Source organism: Vombatus ursinus, unplaced genomic scaffold, assembly GCF_900497805.2.
Source record: "Vombatus ursinus unplaced genomic scaffold, bare-nosed wombat genome assembly UNPS02014817.1, whole genome shotgun sequence".
Taxonomy (NCBI): Eukaryota; Metazoa; Chordata; class Mammalia; order Diprotodontia; family Vombatidae; genus Vombatus; species Vombatus ursinus.
The window spans coordinates 874,562-888,134 of record NW_020954595.1 but is presented as its reverse complement, the minus strand read 5'-3'; the positions used below and the strand labels follow the sequence as shown (position 1 = coordinate 888,134).

At 55.1% G+C, this 13,573-nt stretch overlaps 1 protein-coding gene across 2 annotated transcripts in view; it reads right to left on the bottom strand.

Moving 5' to 3' along the window:
* The window catches only part of TTC21A (tetratricopeptide repeat domain 21A), a 47,120-nt gene that overhangs the window by 10,841 nt on the left and 22,706 nt on the right, over positions 1-13,573 (bottom strand). For both annotated transcript variants that reach the window (XM_027835908.1, XM_027835909.1), the window contains exons 13-20: positions 12,943-13,100; positions 11,972-12,187; positions 9,451-9,689; positions 4,757-4,829; positions 4,385-4,495; positions 3,725-3,863; positions 3,346-3,449; positions 2,626-2,814 (exon numbers count right to left, since the gene is read on the bottom strand). In XM_027835908.1, coding sequence (XP_027691709.1) covers positions 2,626-2,814; positions 3,346-3,449; positions 3,725-3,863; positions 4,385-4,495; positions 4,757-4,829; positions 9,451-9,689; positions 11,972-12,187; positions 12,943-13,100 — 1,229 coding nt within the window. The remainder of the gene's footprint in view (positions 1-2,625; positions 2,815-3,345; positions 3,450-3,724; positions 3,864-4,384; positions 4,496-4,756; positions 4,830-9,450; positions 9,690-11,971; positions 12,188-12,942; positions 13,101-13,573) is intronic.

Sequence of the window (13,573 nt, the reverse complement as noted above, 5' to 3'; positions counted from 1 at the left end):
GAGGCAGTCAGGGTTAAGTGACTAGTAAGTGTCAAGTGTCTGAAGCCAGATTTGAACTCAGGTACTCCTGACTCCAAGACCAGAGCTCTATCCACTGCATCACCTAGCTGCCCCTCTGCTCTCTCTTTTAAAGGCCATCTCCAAGAACGTGACTTGTGTATCCAGATATGACTCAAATAATCATCCTAAAAAGGCCCATCAGAGTCTCAAATGTGGTATCAGTGGATGGTTATACTCTTCATAAAGAGACCTCTCCAATCAATCCTTCAATAAGCATTTATTAAGCACCTACTGTGTGCCAGGCCCTGGGGATACAAAGGCAAAAATGACCAGTCTGTGCTCTCCAGGAGCTTCCATTCCATCGAGGAGAGAGACATCAAGGACTCAGAAGTGTGGCGGGCCATCCCCAAGGACAGTGCGGAAGCTCAGGGCCTGGTGCCCTGAGAGAGGGGCAGAGCAGGGGCTGCCCTAAGGCTCCACCAGCAGAGAGCAGCATACATTGTCTGGTTTGTGCAGGGGGGCCTGTGATGTCACTGATGTACACTGGGGCCTGGCCTGGTTGGGGGAGGGGCAGCATCCTCGGTCTTTCTGACCATAGGAGCAGCTCTCTGTCCCTCACACTTCTCCGGCTCCCATCTTGAAAACATGGAATATCACCACAAGGCAATTTGGGGCAGGGGAATGGGGACAGGCCTCCTCCTTGAACCCTGTTCAAGCCTGATGACGCTCCTCCTTTCCAGTCTTCCTGCCCGGTCCTCCAGTCAGTATGGGGCCGGCACTATGTTGCCTGGGGTCCAGCTTTTTGCTCGAAGGGACACTTTGCTGACCCCCCCCTTCTTCCCTGGTCTGTTTACCCTTCCTCCCACAGAGTGAGAACCCCAGACATCTGGATCGGGCTTCACACTTCTCTGCTTGGGGCCTCCCAGCACGTAGGAGCTCTCCCCACTCAGCGCCCCCATCGGCCCCCGGCTCTGGCTCAGGAGAACATTTCACCAGCCAGGACCCACGTCCCTGCTGGGGCTCCTCAGTCATCTGGGTTGGAGTGTCAAACCCTCTTGCGAGGCACTATGCTCATCATCGTCACCCCATTTCTGTGGAGGGAGCACAAGGATGCCAGACGTTTGGAGGACCTTTATAAACAGTCTCTGAGCACAGGAACAAATGCGGTCTGTGGGGCAGTGCGGTGAGAATGGAGCGAGGACCTGCAGGGGCACGGGAGGAGGGGCGGCTTTCCGCTCAAGGCGGGGTGGTCCTGGGTGCTTTGGTAAAGCATCTCGGGCACCAGGTCTCTCTGTATAAAACGATTCCTTGCCTTCACCCAGCCTGGCCTGTCCTCACATGCCCTCGGGCACCCCTGGGTAAAGCCCGACGCTCTGAGAGCCCGCTTACTGCCTCTAGGGCAAATGCCTGGGGTTTTTAATGCTCTCCACAACCTGACTTCAGGTTACTCCCTCTTACAGTTTCCCCACTTGACTTTGACTCTTCTGTCTCTGTGCCTTCGGTGAGTGGTCCCTTTCTATGCCTACAATGCCTTTGCACTTCACTGTCCAGGCTCTACTGAGAGGCTGCCTCCTACAGGAAGCCCTCCCAGGATGCCCTACTTGTGATGTTTACTTAGGTGTGTACATAGCTTAAACCCCCAACTGCCCCTCCCAGGCCCCCCTTCCCCCCAGTACAGGGTCCTCGAGGCTGGGATTGCTTTAGTTTTTGTTCTTCAGCACTTGGCACAGAGCCTGATAAATGCTTGTTGAATTGAATTGAGTTGAATTGACTTTATAAAATCAGTAATTCAAAAAAAAACCTAAATCCAATCAAATCAGTCATTCAGGTGAGTCAATAAGCATCCGTTAACTGCTTTCCTGTGTGCCAGGCACTGCGATCCAGAGAAGGGCCTCAGGCCCACTGGGCTGGATGCACTTGTCCTCCTTTCCCCCAGGAATCCCGTCACTGGGGGATCTCATCGTCCAGCAAGCGCAGTGCCGTCTGCCCCTCTGACTGGACAGCAAAGCCACAACTCCAAACTCCACCCAACGAGGGCTCAGGCCAGCCAGCTCTTCACGTCCCCCCAGCCACCCGCTAGAACCTCTTGGGACTTCTCCATTCTGTGAGTGCCTTCTCACAGTCCTCCCCTTTCTTTCTCAGGAGAACGTAGGCTCCTTGAGGGCAGACCCTGTCTTGTTTGAATTTGCGTTCCCAGGGCTTAGCTCAGTGCCTGGCAGATAGTAGGTGCTTAATACCTTCAGATGACATTCTAACGTGAATACTAGGGACAGCCTCCAGGATACATACAGAGTAGATGGCAAGTAATCTGAGAGGGGAAGGCCTCCCAGGAATTCCCAGGGCAGGCTCTGATTGGCTGGTTCAATCACATTCAGAGGGCATTTTTTCCTACACAGGAATGCTGTCTAGAATTACAAGGAAAGTCATTTCACTATGGAAAAAAAAAAAAAAAAAGCATTGCAAATACGACTTTTCTATTTCTGGCCCTTCTGGAAGGATTCCAAGGAACAAGTGAGGACGAGCAGGAGGAGAAGGAACACACCCTTCCCAGCTCTGGTCCCAGCCCAGAGCCGCTTTGGGTTCTTGGCAGAGGCCAGGCTGGCTCTGGCTGCAGCCCTCACTCACCTTGTTGTCTATCGGGGAGTAGGACAGGGCGTCCTTATAGGCCTTGACAGCCTTGGGGTAATCCCGCTCGGAGAGGTGCTGCTCCCCAAACTGGGCACAGATCCAGGAGGCCAGCTGCTTCTGGGAGGGGAGCATCTCAGGCTGCTCCAGGGGCACCCGCTTCAGAATCCTAGACTGGATGTCCAGGGCCTGCAGGGACCATCAGGGCACATTCAAATGCCGGGCACTGACCTTGGCACCCCAAATCCATTCAGTCACCCCCTCGAAGTGCCTGCCAGCGGAGCTGGAGGCCATCGTCAGAAGTAAGAACAACACAAGATGACGTTGCTGTAACAAAGTGACGAAGCATTCTGTACCCACGATCTCATTTACTGCTCACAACAGCCCTGTGAGGGAGGGGCCTTCACGGTGCCCATCCCGTGGAGGAGGATGGCAACAGAGGGGCTGAATGACTTGTCCGGGGTCACCCAGCCAACAAGTGTCAGAGGCGGGATTCCCTGACTCCCCGTGCTGTCTCTCAAGGACCACCCACGAACTGCGACTCAGTCACAGCACCTCAGAGTGGTAAAGGGCCTGAGACCACCAGAAGCACAAAGGAAATGAATTCTCTTCCGCTTTGACGGAGTGTGCCTGGGCGCCCCTGCTCTGCTCTGCGCTAGCTGCCCAGTCCCCCGGGGGCTTTGTGAGACTCGGGACAGCTCCTGTCTACACCGGCGCTACCTTGTCCAGGGTCTTCATCACCTCTTCCTTTTTGTGACTCTTGTACACTTTGGCAAGTAAAAGCAAGCACTTGACGTCATTCATCATGGAAGGGATGTCATTCACTAGAAAGCAGAGCAAGGTCTCAGGTGAGCGCCCCGGGGGGGGGTGGGCGGGGCAGACCCCGCGCATGCACACAGGCTGCCCGGCCCCGCAGCGACCCCCAGGACGCCTCCCCTCCGGCCCCCGCCCATCCCCCCTCCGGTCCCTCCCCCTCTCCGCCCCTCCCCCCCTCCGGCCCCTCCCCCTCTCCGGCCCTCCGCCCCTCCGCAGACAGCGAGGCGATGAGGATGAGGCGGGCGGGGCAGAGGTTCCAGGACACCCTGCAAGGGGCGCGCACCGAAGTCGTGGTCCAGGGCCTGCTTCAGCACCTTCTCTGCCTTGTTGAATTTCTTTAGCTTCAGCAGCAGCTCCGCTAGGTCGCAGCACAGGAAGTCCTGGCCGCTGATCTTCTGCGCGGCTTCGTAGTAATTGATGGCCTTAAGGAAAAGACACGAGGTGTCAGCGGTCCGCCTCCGGAGCAGCGCTGGCGGAGGGCCTGGGCATCACGATGAGCCTGTCTGTTACAGAAAGGAAAGGTTCCCGCAGCCACGCTTCTTGGGGGAGCCATTCTGTCCCCCATTGGGACAGAAGGTGCGCTCAGCATCTTTCTCTCCTCTCCTCCAGACCCTCCTGGAAGGCTCCTGCCCTCTCTGAGTTAGGGATCCCCCATGCTGGTGCCCATCACCGTACCCCACATGAAGCCTGGATGGGCGGGAGTCCTGAAGTCTGGGGGGTGTCTGTGGATGGGTCAGTCTTGGGCCTGAGGGAGGCCTTGCCCCCTTCTGTGGTCCCAGGTCTCCCTGCACTCCTGATGGCACTGTGTGCCTGGCTGGGGGCTGGATGGGGCCAGGGGCTCCCAGATCCTTCCCCCCACACACCTGCTCCCCGTTATCTGCACATGACCAGGTGGAGGAAAAGGGACTGTGGGCAAGGCTCCCTCTGCCCCTGCCCTGCTGACCTTATTATACTGGTGAGTTTTCACATATGCTTGCCCAATCCTGCTGACCAGGGAGGCGTCGTGAGGATTCTTTCGGTAAGCTTCATCGTACACCTCCAGAGCCTTCTCAGGCTGACAGGGCAGGGTGCAAAGAAGGCATGTTTCCAGCAGCCCCAGCCCCACCTCGAAGGACAAAACAGGGACTTTGGGGGGCAGCTAGGTGGCGCAGTGGATAGAGCACCGGCCCTGAAGTCAGGAGGACCTGAGTTCAAATTTGGCCTCAGACCAAACATTTGACACTTACTAGCTGTGTGGCCCTGGGCAAGTCACTTAACCCCAATTGCCTTTAAAAAAAAGGGGGGGGAAACCAGGGGCTTTGGAGCTATCACTCACCTCCTGAATATTCATGAAGGCATCTCCCAGGAGGAGACTGGTGTGGGGACCGGGCAAGTGTTCACAGAGTTCTCTATAAGAGAAACCAGAGGGGATGAGGGAGGAGAGCCCTGTGCCTCCCAGCCTCAGGGCCTGACCAGGCACGGCTGCAGACCTAGTCCGCATTGGAATCCCTTTTGTTCCTATGGGGCTTTTGGAGTAGTCAGAGGGCTTTCACACATATTATTTCATCTCGTAGAATCTCAGAGTGTGGGAGCCGGAAGGAACCTTCTCTGGCACCTGTTCCGACAGCCCTATTTTACAGATGAGAAAACTGAGGTCCAGGGAAGGGAAGGGACTAGCCATACAGGGAGTGAGCTTCACAATATACTTCTGAGGGGGCTAAGGGGAGCATTATTCCCATTTGACAAGTGAGGAATTGAGACCCAGAGAAATCCAAGTTGGCCAACGATTCCGTGGTCTGGTTTAAACTTGGGCCTCTCCCCCTTCTGCTAACTGCCTCATCAGAGACAGGAGGACGTGGGCCATGTTTGTTCTCACTGGGCTGACCATGACACACCCCAGCTCCTCCATAAACTCCAGTGGCTCCCTAATAACTTAAGGGCCAAAGTCCAGCATTACGAATTAGTCTCCTTCTTCTTCTCCACAGGCCAGTCCCACTGTCCGGCTTGTGGTCCCTCACACACCATCTCCTACCTCCACACCTTTGCCTTAGCACCTGACACGAGTCTGGCACAAAGCAAGCAAATAATGCTTGTTGATTATCTGATGTCTTTGCTTGCCAAAGGAAGGCTGCCCCTTTCCTGTGTGAGGCTGGGGGAGCGACCAGAAGCCAGGTCACTAGCCCCAACCTCCTGGTCACACGTCATAGAGAGGTGGCAGGCCCCCGGGATGTGGCTCCTCCTCTGGGCCACCCTTAATAACAGACTCTGTTTGAAGGGTTGCAAAGCATGGGAGACACCTTATCTCTGCCAGGGGGTATTAGCTCCACTGTACAGATGAAGAAACTGAGGCTAGGAAGTGTCAGAGACAAGAATTGAGTATAGGGCTTCCTAAGTCTAGAGCTCTGTCCCTGGGTGCCATGAGGGCTGCCTCCCTCAGCCTCAGCAGGACAGAAGCAGTTCTCCTCATGTCAGCACAGACCACCACCACTAAGGAGGGCGAAAGTCTCCTCCCCCTAGAAGCTGGAGCGCGAGGGATGCTGAGGGCACCAACCCTGGGTTTTTATTGCAGCCCGGGTCCTTTGGGTCTTGGGGGCTCAGCATGTAGAGTTCGAGCATGGAAGGTCTTCTCCGCTCCCCTGTTAACCACATTCACATCACCCTCTGATCTTCCAGCAATACAACCCCACCACACCCCTCATCACCAGTGCCCCAGGGTGAACCTGGAGAAATTCTCCAGATGTGTCAGCCTGTGGAAACTGGGCTGTGTACTGACTTCCAAACGGGAGAATTCTCCCACTTCTGGAGAATTAAGAACACAAAGGGATAAAGATGAGACCTGTGATTTCCTTAGCATAGGGAACTCCCATGTGGGGAAACTCCCTCCACCAACATAAACAGGGACACGCCCGCCAAGGGCACCTGCTGTGACCCAGGAAGACAAAGCAAGCTCCTTCCTCTGGCTCTTGGCTCCTGACCCACATCATGCCCCTGGGGTCAGTCTCTTCATCTTCACCTCCATCTGTCACCATGCTCAGCTCCAGGATGTTATAATAAGGACCTAGGATGCTGAAGCCAGAGCTCTGTGGGAAATCCTGCCAGGCCCAGTATGCTGGGCCTTTCTTAGCGCGCTGGATTCTTAACGTATTTGTGTCACGATCCCTAGCACTTAATGTGGTGCCTGACAGGTTTTCATTCATTCATTCATTCATTCATTCATTCATTCATTCATTCACTAGGGCGAATTCTGGGTCCTCCAATTTAAAATCCAACCTATTACTGAGACTGTGGAGGACATGGAGAGGCCTATGCTAGGGTGTTCTAGAGTCAGAGGCAACTGGAGCTTCTGGAGAAGAGGTGAACAGAGCTGACAAGGAGGGGCTGGCTCTTTCCAGCGGTCAGCAGTTGTCCTATGTTTCTCCTGAGATCTAGACAGGGCTGGGATGGGGGAGTGGAGGGTGGGTTTGTGTGGGACAGGAGCTCAGGTGTGGAGAGGGGAACCTGGCTAGGCTTGGGGACAGGTCTTCTGAGAACAGGAGGGTGGGCTGCCGGACCCCTTGGGGCATCTTCCTCATCCATCCCTTGACTCTACCATCATAGAAATGCCCGCATCTCAGAAGGGCCGCAGCTTCTGGCCAGGTCTGTATAACTAAAGGGAGAAATGTCTGGTGGGAGGGACAGGAATGGGCAGGGAAGGCAAGGCCCAGGAGGGGCTGAAGCCACAGGAGGGCAGCCACATGGGAGCTGGTAGCTACCGGGAAGGTGTGGTCTGGGTGTTGTGAGAACTTGGAGCTGACGCCACTGAAGATCTCTAGCCACACTGCTTTTGTGTCCTCTAAAGTCAGTGTTACACAGTGGTTAGAGGGTGAGGATGCTGAGCCCCACCTGAGCTGCGCACTGGCTGGGGGCCCTGCATGAAGGAGCCACTTACCTCCCCGTGCTCCGGGAAACTCTGACACAGGGAGGGGATCTTTCCCTGGGGTCTGGGAACCTTTTTTTTTTTTTTATGAAGTATTTTGATAGCTGTATTTCATCATAATTGGTTTCCTTTGTAATTTTATGTGTTTTATTTCATGTATTTAAAAATACTGTTTCGACATAGGGTCCTGAGGCTTTTCCAGATGCTGTCCAAGGAGATACCCTCCTCTAAGACAATCAGGTGCAGAGAGGGACCTATTTACATTGGTGGAGGGAGTTTCCTCACTTGGGAGTCCCCTATGCCAAGGAAATCACAGGTCTAATCTTTATCCCTTTGTCTTCTTAATTCTCCAGAAGTGAGAGAATTCTCCAGTTTGGAAGTTGGCACACAGACCAGTTTCCACAGGCTGACACATCTGGAGAATTTCTCCAATTTCCTAAATCATCCCTCAGGCGGCAGTGGTACTGGGCAGGGTCAAAGACGCTTCTCTGTCTCCGGCTAGAAGATGGGTCTCATTCCCAGCTCAGTCATCCTAGAGGTGGTTGGCTTGGGAAGAAGGCCGGGGTGGCTGGGGTGACCTCTGGCCTGCACCTCGTGCCCAGTACTGTGCCTGGCCCAGAGAAGGGGCTTTCCAAGCATCTGCTCACTGACTGAATGTTCTGTCTTGGCCCTGCTAAGGCTCAGCTCACTGGAGTCTTGCCCACCCAGATGCTTGCAGAGGGCGTCTGAGCTTTCAGGGCACTGCAGGATGTCTACAGAATCAACTGTAAACCTTTTTCACCTGATTCCCCCCCCCTCCCCATGCCTAGTTTTGTCCTGGTCCCAGCTAGGGGACCAACCTTCTCTGAAAGATATGTGAGGAGAGGGGGGCCCGTGCCAAAGGGCCCTCAGGAACCTCATCATGCTGCAGAGTCAGAAAAATGAAAAGATAATTCCTCCTAAGGAGGTTTCCAAATGCTTTCCAAAGGTGAGAGGTAGCTGGTGACACCGAGAACACCAGGCCTGCCAGAGCCAGGAAGACCTGGGTTCGAATCCAGCCTCAGAAACTTACTAACAAGTCACTTAACATCTGCTTGCCTCAGTCTCCTCATCTGTAAAATGAGAGGGTTGGACTTGCCCTCCAAGGGCCCTCTAGCTCTAAATCTATGACCCCCTACATTTATTTTTAAAATGACATCTCCAGCTGGCGCTTGAAGTCCTGAGTTCAAATCCAGCCTCACACACTATCTGTGTGACTCAGGGCAAGTCACTGACCTCTGTTTGCCTTGGTTTCTTCATCTGTAAAATGGGGATTATCATACTCCCTGCTTTTCGCAGGCTTGTTGTGAGGATCAAAGGAGATAGCACATATTACTTGGGTTACTTTAGCCACCTTAAAGAACTATAGAAATGCTAGCTAGATTATCATTATTAGAAAGAACCAGTATTCCTGGAGCAAATTTTAATCCAATCAGGGTGAAGGAGGGAGGTAAGACTGAAAATCTCTAATGGGAAAATGGCAGCCCAGGGCCAATCCGGGCTTGGAGGAGCCGGCTACCCAGGGCACTTCAGAGAGGCTGAAGAGACTTCCCCCTCCCCTCCCCCAGGAAGAGGCAGGGCAGAGGAAGGGGGAGTGAATAAGCATTTATAGAACGCCTACTATGTGCTAGGCATGGTGCCAAGCATTTTTATGAATACTCACAACAACCCTGGGAGGTAGGGGCTGTTATGATCCCTATTTTACACTTGAGGAAACTGAGGCAAACAGAGGTGAAGTGACCTGCCCAGGGTCACTAGTAAGTGCATGAGGCTGAATTTAAACGTAGGTCTTCCTGACTCCATCCCCGGTGCCACGTCTACTCCAGCTGCCTCAGGAGAGGCTGTCTTTCCCATGAACGTGGTATCTGTCCCTCTAGTAATGGTGGATGGAGCTCCTTCCGGTGAGGCTTCCTGCCCAGTCCAGGCTGTGCGGCTTGGGGGCTGGGGACACCGACCCCTCCACGCTTCCCTGGGGGGATTTCCCTGGTTTTGCCTCTGTTGCCTCTGCAGCCCCCAGATCTTCCTCAGAAGCGATGCTGAGGGTGTGTGGTAGCAAGGACCCCGCCCGCGCCTTCGAGAGTGGCTGCTGGCATTACCTGTAGCAACCAATGTACAGCCGGATGTCCTTCCGCGTGTGAAGGTAAATGTGCGCCATCTTCTCCTTGGCCTCCGTGTAGTAGGGCTGCTTGGGAGTGATGTTTCTCAGCATGCCAAGCGCCATCTCCACATTCCCCTTGCTCAGGGCCAGGTCCACGTTGGCGATGGTGATCCGTATCTCCTCGGGGGTGCCGCTGAACTCGTTAATGGCATCCTGCATGATCTTCGTGGCCTCGTGCTGAGAGAGGGAAGCACACCAGGCCCTCCGGATTAAATTAGGAAGGATGGGAAAACAGCTAAGTACTGAGTGTGTGTGTGTGTGTGTGTGTGTGTGTGTGTGTGTGTGTGTATGGATGTGTGTGTTTGTGTTTATATGTTTGTGTGTGTGTTTGTGTGTGTATGTGTGTGTGTGTGTAGGATTTCCAGTGACGGACCTCCCTGTACTGATGGGGGTGAGCGTCTGCTCCGATGCACCCCCTTTCACCTGCGGGGGCCAAGGCCAAGTGACCTGCCCAGTTACACGGCTGGTCAGTGGGGGGGGGTGGGCCTTGAGCCCAGGCCTTCCTGACTCCCCAGCCACTACGCACGCTGCCCCTTGAGCTGACAGAGGCAGGGTTGGGGCGATGAGTAGAATGCTGCTGCCATGACCCTGGCGTGAATTCATGAGGGGGCACAAGGGGAGATCTGATGTCCTGAGCCTGGGGGCCTGTGTGGACAGCAGCAGCTAGAACTGGCCTAGAGCCAGAGGGAGGGGGGAGGCAACTCAGGTGAGGAGCCCCCCTCAGTCCTCCTCCATCCCGGCCTCTCTGCGGACCTCCCTCGGCTTCCAGGACACTCCTGTCTTGGCTTCCTCTCTTGCCTGTGTGCTCCTTACTCCACCCCCAGCTGGGGTGGGTCCACCCAGGGTCTGCCTGGGCCCCCTTCTCTTCCTCTCTACCGGCTTCCCTTTGCATGGTCACGCTTCCCAAATCCACGTGTCCAGCCCTTGTCTCTCTCCTGAATTCTGTCCGGCCACGTCAATCCCATGATAGCTGGACTTCTCCGCCTGGACATCCCAGGGGCCCTTATCCCCTGCTCTCTCCCTGTCCCCCACAAACACACACCAAAGTCGCTCTCTCTGAAAACGTCCTTATTTCTACAGATGGTGGCCTTCTTCCAGGCTCCCAGGTCCACAACCTCAGCCCATCTGGGATGCCTCTGCTTCTCCTCCCCCAAATGCCCAGATAGTGGCTAAGTCTTGATCAGTCTGAGGGCCACGATGTCCTCCACTCACACAGCCTTTTCCCTTGTTTAGACCCTGCTTACTTCTGCATAGCCTCTGAATTGACAGGCCTCCTAGGGCCTCCCTGCTATGAGCCATCCTCAGCAAAGGCAACCTTCCCCAGCCACAGCACAATTGGTTCTATTGCCTCTAGGGTAAAATACAGAGGCCCCAGCGAGGCTCTAAAGTCCCTCACCACCAGGCACCTGCCTTCCTTTGCCTGCATCCCCTCCACACACTCTCCATCCCGGCCCTGCTGGCCTAGGCTGTTAGTCTTGGGAGATGCTCACCCTGCTGGCCACCTCCCCTGGGCCCAGCTCTGGGGCTGCCCATCAGCGAAGTCTTTCCCGACCCCCCAGCTAGGTGTGTTTTCCCCCTGCTGAAATGATGTGGTCTGTCTCCCAGTGGGCCCGGGCTGTTGGCTTTCTTGTCTTTGCACCCCCAGCGCTTTGAATAGAGAAGGCCCGGGAGGAATGTTGGCCGCTAAATTGAATAAAACAGCTCCAACTCTCCCGGCCTGGCCCCATCACTTCTCCCTACCCCTTCCCTGCACACAGCAGGCCAAGCGATGCGCTGGGGGTCAATCCCAGGGCTCAGAGTGGCTTCTGAGAGTTCAAACTCTGTAACTCTGGTTTTCTAGGAAAACTCAGAATAATAGGAAATCTTGGTTTGGGGTCATTCTTTCACTCCCATAGGAAATGCCAGTCTTTACAATAAAGGTCTCTAGGTGGCAGCAGCGGATGGAGCCCCGGTTGTGAAGTCAGGAGGACCTGAGTTCAAATCCAGACATTTACTAGTATGTCACTTAGCTTCCATCTGCCTCATTTTCCTCAACTGTAAAATGGGAATAATAATAGTCCCCACCTCCCAGTGTTGTTATGAAGGTCAAATGAGTTAACATATACGAAGTACGTTGCAAGCTTTAAAGTGCCATAGGAATTCTAGCCATTAAAGTCAGTATTTTCCTGAGGCTTTTATTTGACTGATTGGACATTTAGCAGCAATTTTTGATGAATCAATTAAAATCATTTCTAGAGTAAGGTAAGATGTGACTACTCTGCCTCCCCCGTCCTCTCTGGGAAGCTCTGCAGGCCATCCCTCGAGGCCCTCCAGCCCGGGCTGCTGCTGCATCTGGTCACCCGGGCTCAGACAGGCCTGCTGCTGCGGGGGTGTCCCTATGTCCCCCTGCTGTGCCTGGGCTCCTGCCCCCTCCCGTCCTTCCCACTTAGATCGCAGGGAGAAGGCTCCGCGTCTCTTACCAGTTCCCCATTCAAGCGCAGCGCATCGGCCAGTTCCAGCAGGATGGACGCCCGCTCGCTGGGCCGGATACAGGAGCTCCCGGTCTTCTTGTTCTCCCCCCTCTTCATCGTGGGCAGCTTCATGATCATCTTCAGGGTTCTGATGGCTGCACGGTGGTCTCCTGACTTGTTCAGGGCTCTTGCCTTGATGAAGTGATACAGCGGGTGATCGCATACCTAGGAGGGAACACGTGCCCGTGGCCGCGGATGCCAGGGCTGTGACTGGCCCGGGCGGCCCACTGGCCCCTCCCTGGGGCCCCAGCTGGTGGCTGATGGCTAGCGCACCGAGCTAGCACCGAGACCCATTGTGAGGCACGCGGGAGTCAGGTCGAGGAATCGGTGAATCTGACAAGGTGGACTGGACCTTGGAGGTCATACTTCCTGCCCCCGGGAGGAACTGCCTTCTAGAGGAAGGGTTCTTAGACTGGGGTGGGAGGCAGGGCGGGAGCCTGTGAACTTAAAAAAATACAGACAGCTGGACTTCAATACAATTAGCCTCCTTTGCAATCCTGCGTATTTTATTTGGTGCATTTAAAAACACGATTCAGAGAAGGGCACCCCAGGCTTCACCTGACTGACTGCCCAAGAGCTCAGGGCACCCAAAAGGGTAAGAAGTCAGGGGAGATCACGTGCCTGTGGGCCGCGGCTGCAGCTGTCTCAGGATCCTTAGAGATGACAAGCAGGGGGCACAGAACATCACCCCGGACGCTTAGCAGGGAGGTCTGGGGACCTGCAGCACCCAGGACCCCAGAGGAACCAGGGGCCCCCGGGAGGTAAAGGTAGAGACCCTCTTAGGTCCTCCCAGAGAAGACGCCAGGGGCACCCGGGCTTTGGAAGGGGATGCACGCCCAAGGTGTTTGTCCTCGGGCCTAGCAAGGAGGGCAGAGCCTCGGCCCTGGCCTTGCCTGGCTCCCCCCCAGATGCCCCCTCACCTGGAAGTTGTGGCTGACTCCCAGCTCTAAGGAGTGGGAACACATGGTGAAGTTTCCCTGAGACAGGTAGATCTGGGCCATTAGGAGGTGAACGTCGGTGGAGGTGGGGTCGAGCTCCAGGCATCTGTGCAGCACGCTCTGAGCGTTCTCCAGCTCTCCTAGGGAAAAGCGGAAAGTCTTGACCGCGTCCCCTGGGCGCCATCTTGGAACCTCCAGCTCCACACATCCAAAGCACAACTTAGCATCTTCCCCTGGACCCTCCCTCTTCCCGACTGCCCTTTCTCCTTTGAGGGCACCACACTCTGCTCAGTCGCTCAGCCGTGCATCTTCTCCCCTTGAAGCCCTGCATCCAAACAGCTGCCAGATCTCTGGCACCGGCCTCCTTTCTCCCCTGCTTGGGTCCTGGGCTGTTACAATCGCCTCCTAACGGGTCTTTCTACCTGCAGGATCTCCTTTCACTGTAATCTCCAAAGGCAGGGGTCTGCCCACATCCCTTTCCTGCTCAGAAGCCTTGGACGGTTCCCTTTTACCTCTAGGATAAAACAGATTCCTTCCGAGGGCCTGGAAGGTTGTCTCAAGCTCTAGGCTCTCCTTTTACAGCTTTCCCAAGAATTAGAAAATAAATTCCAGT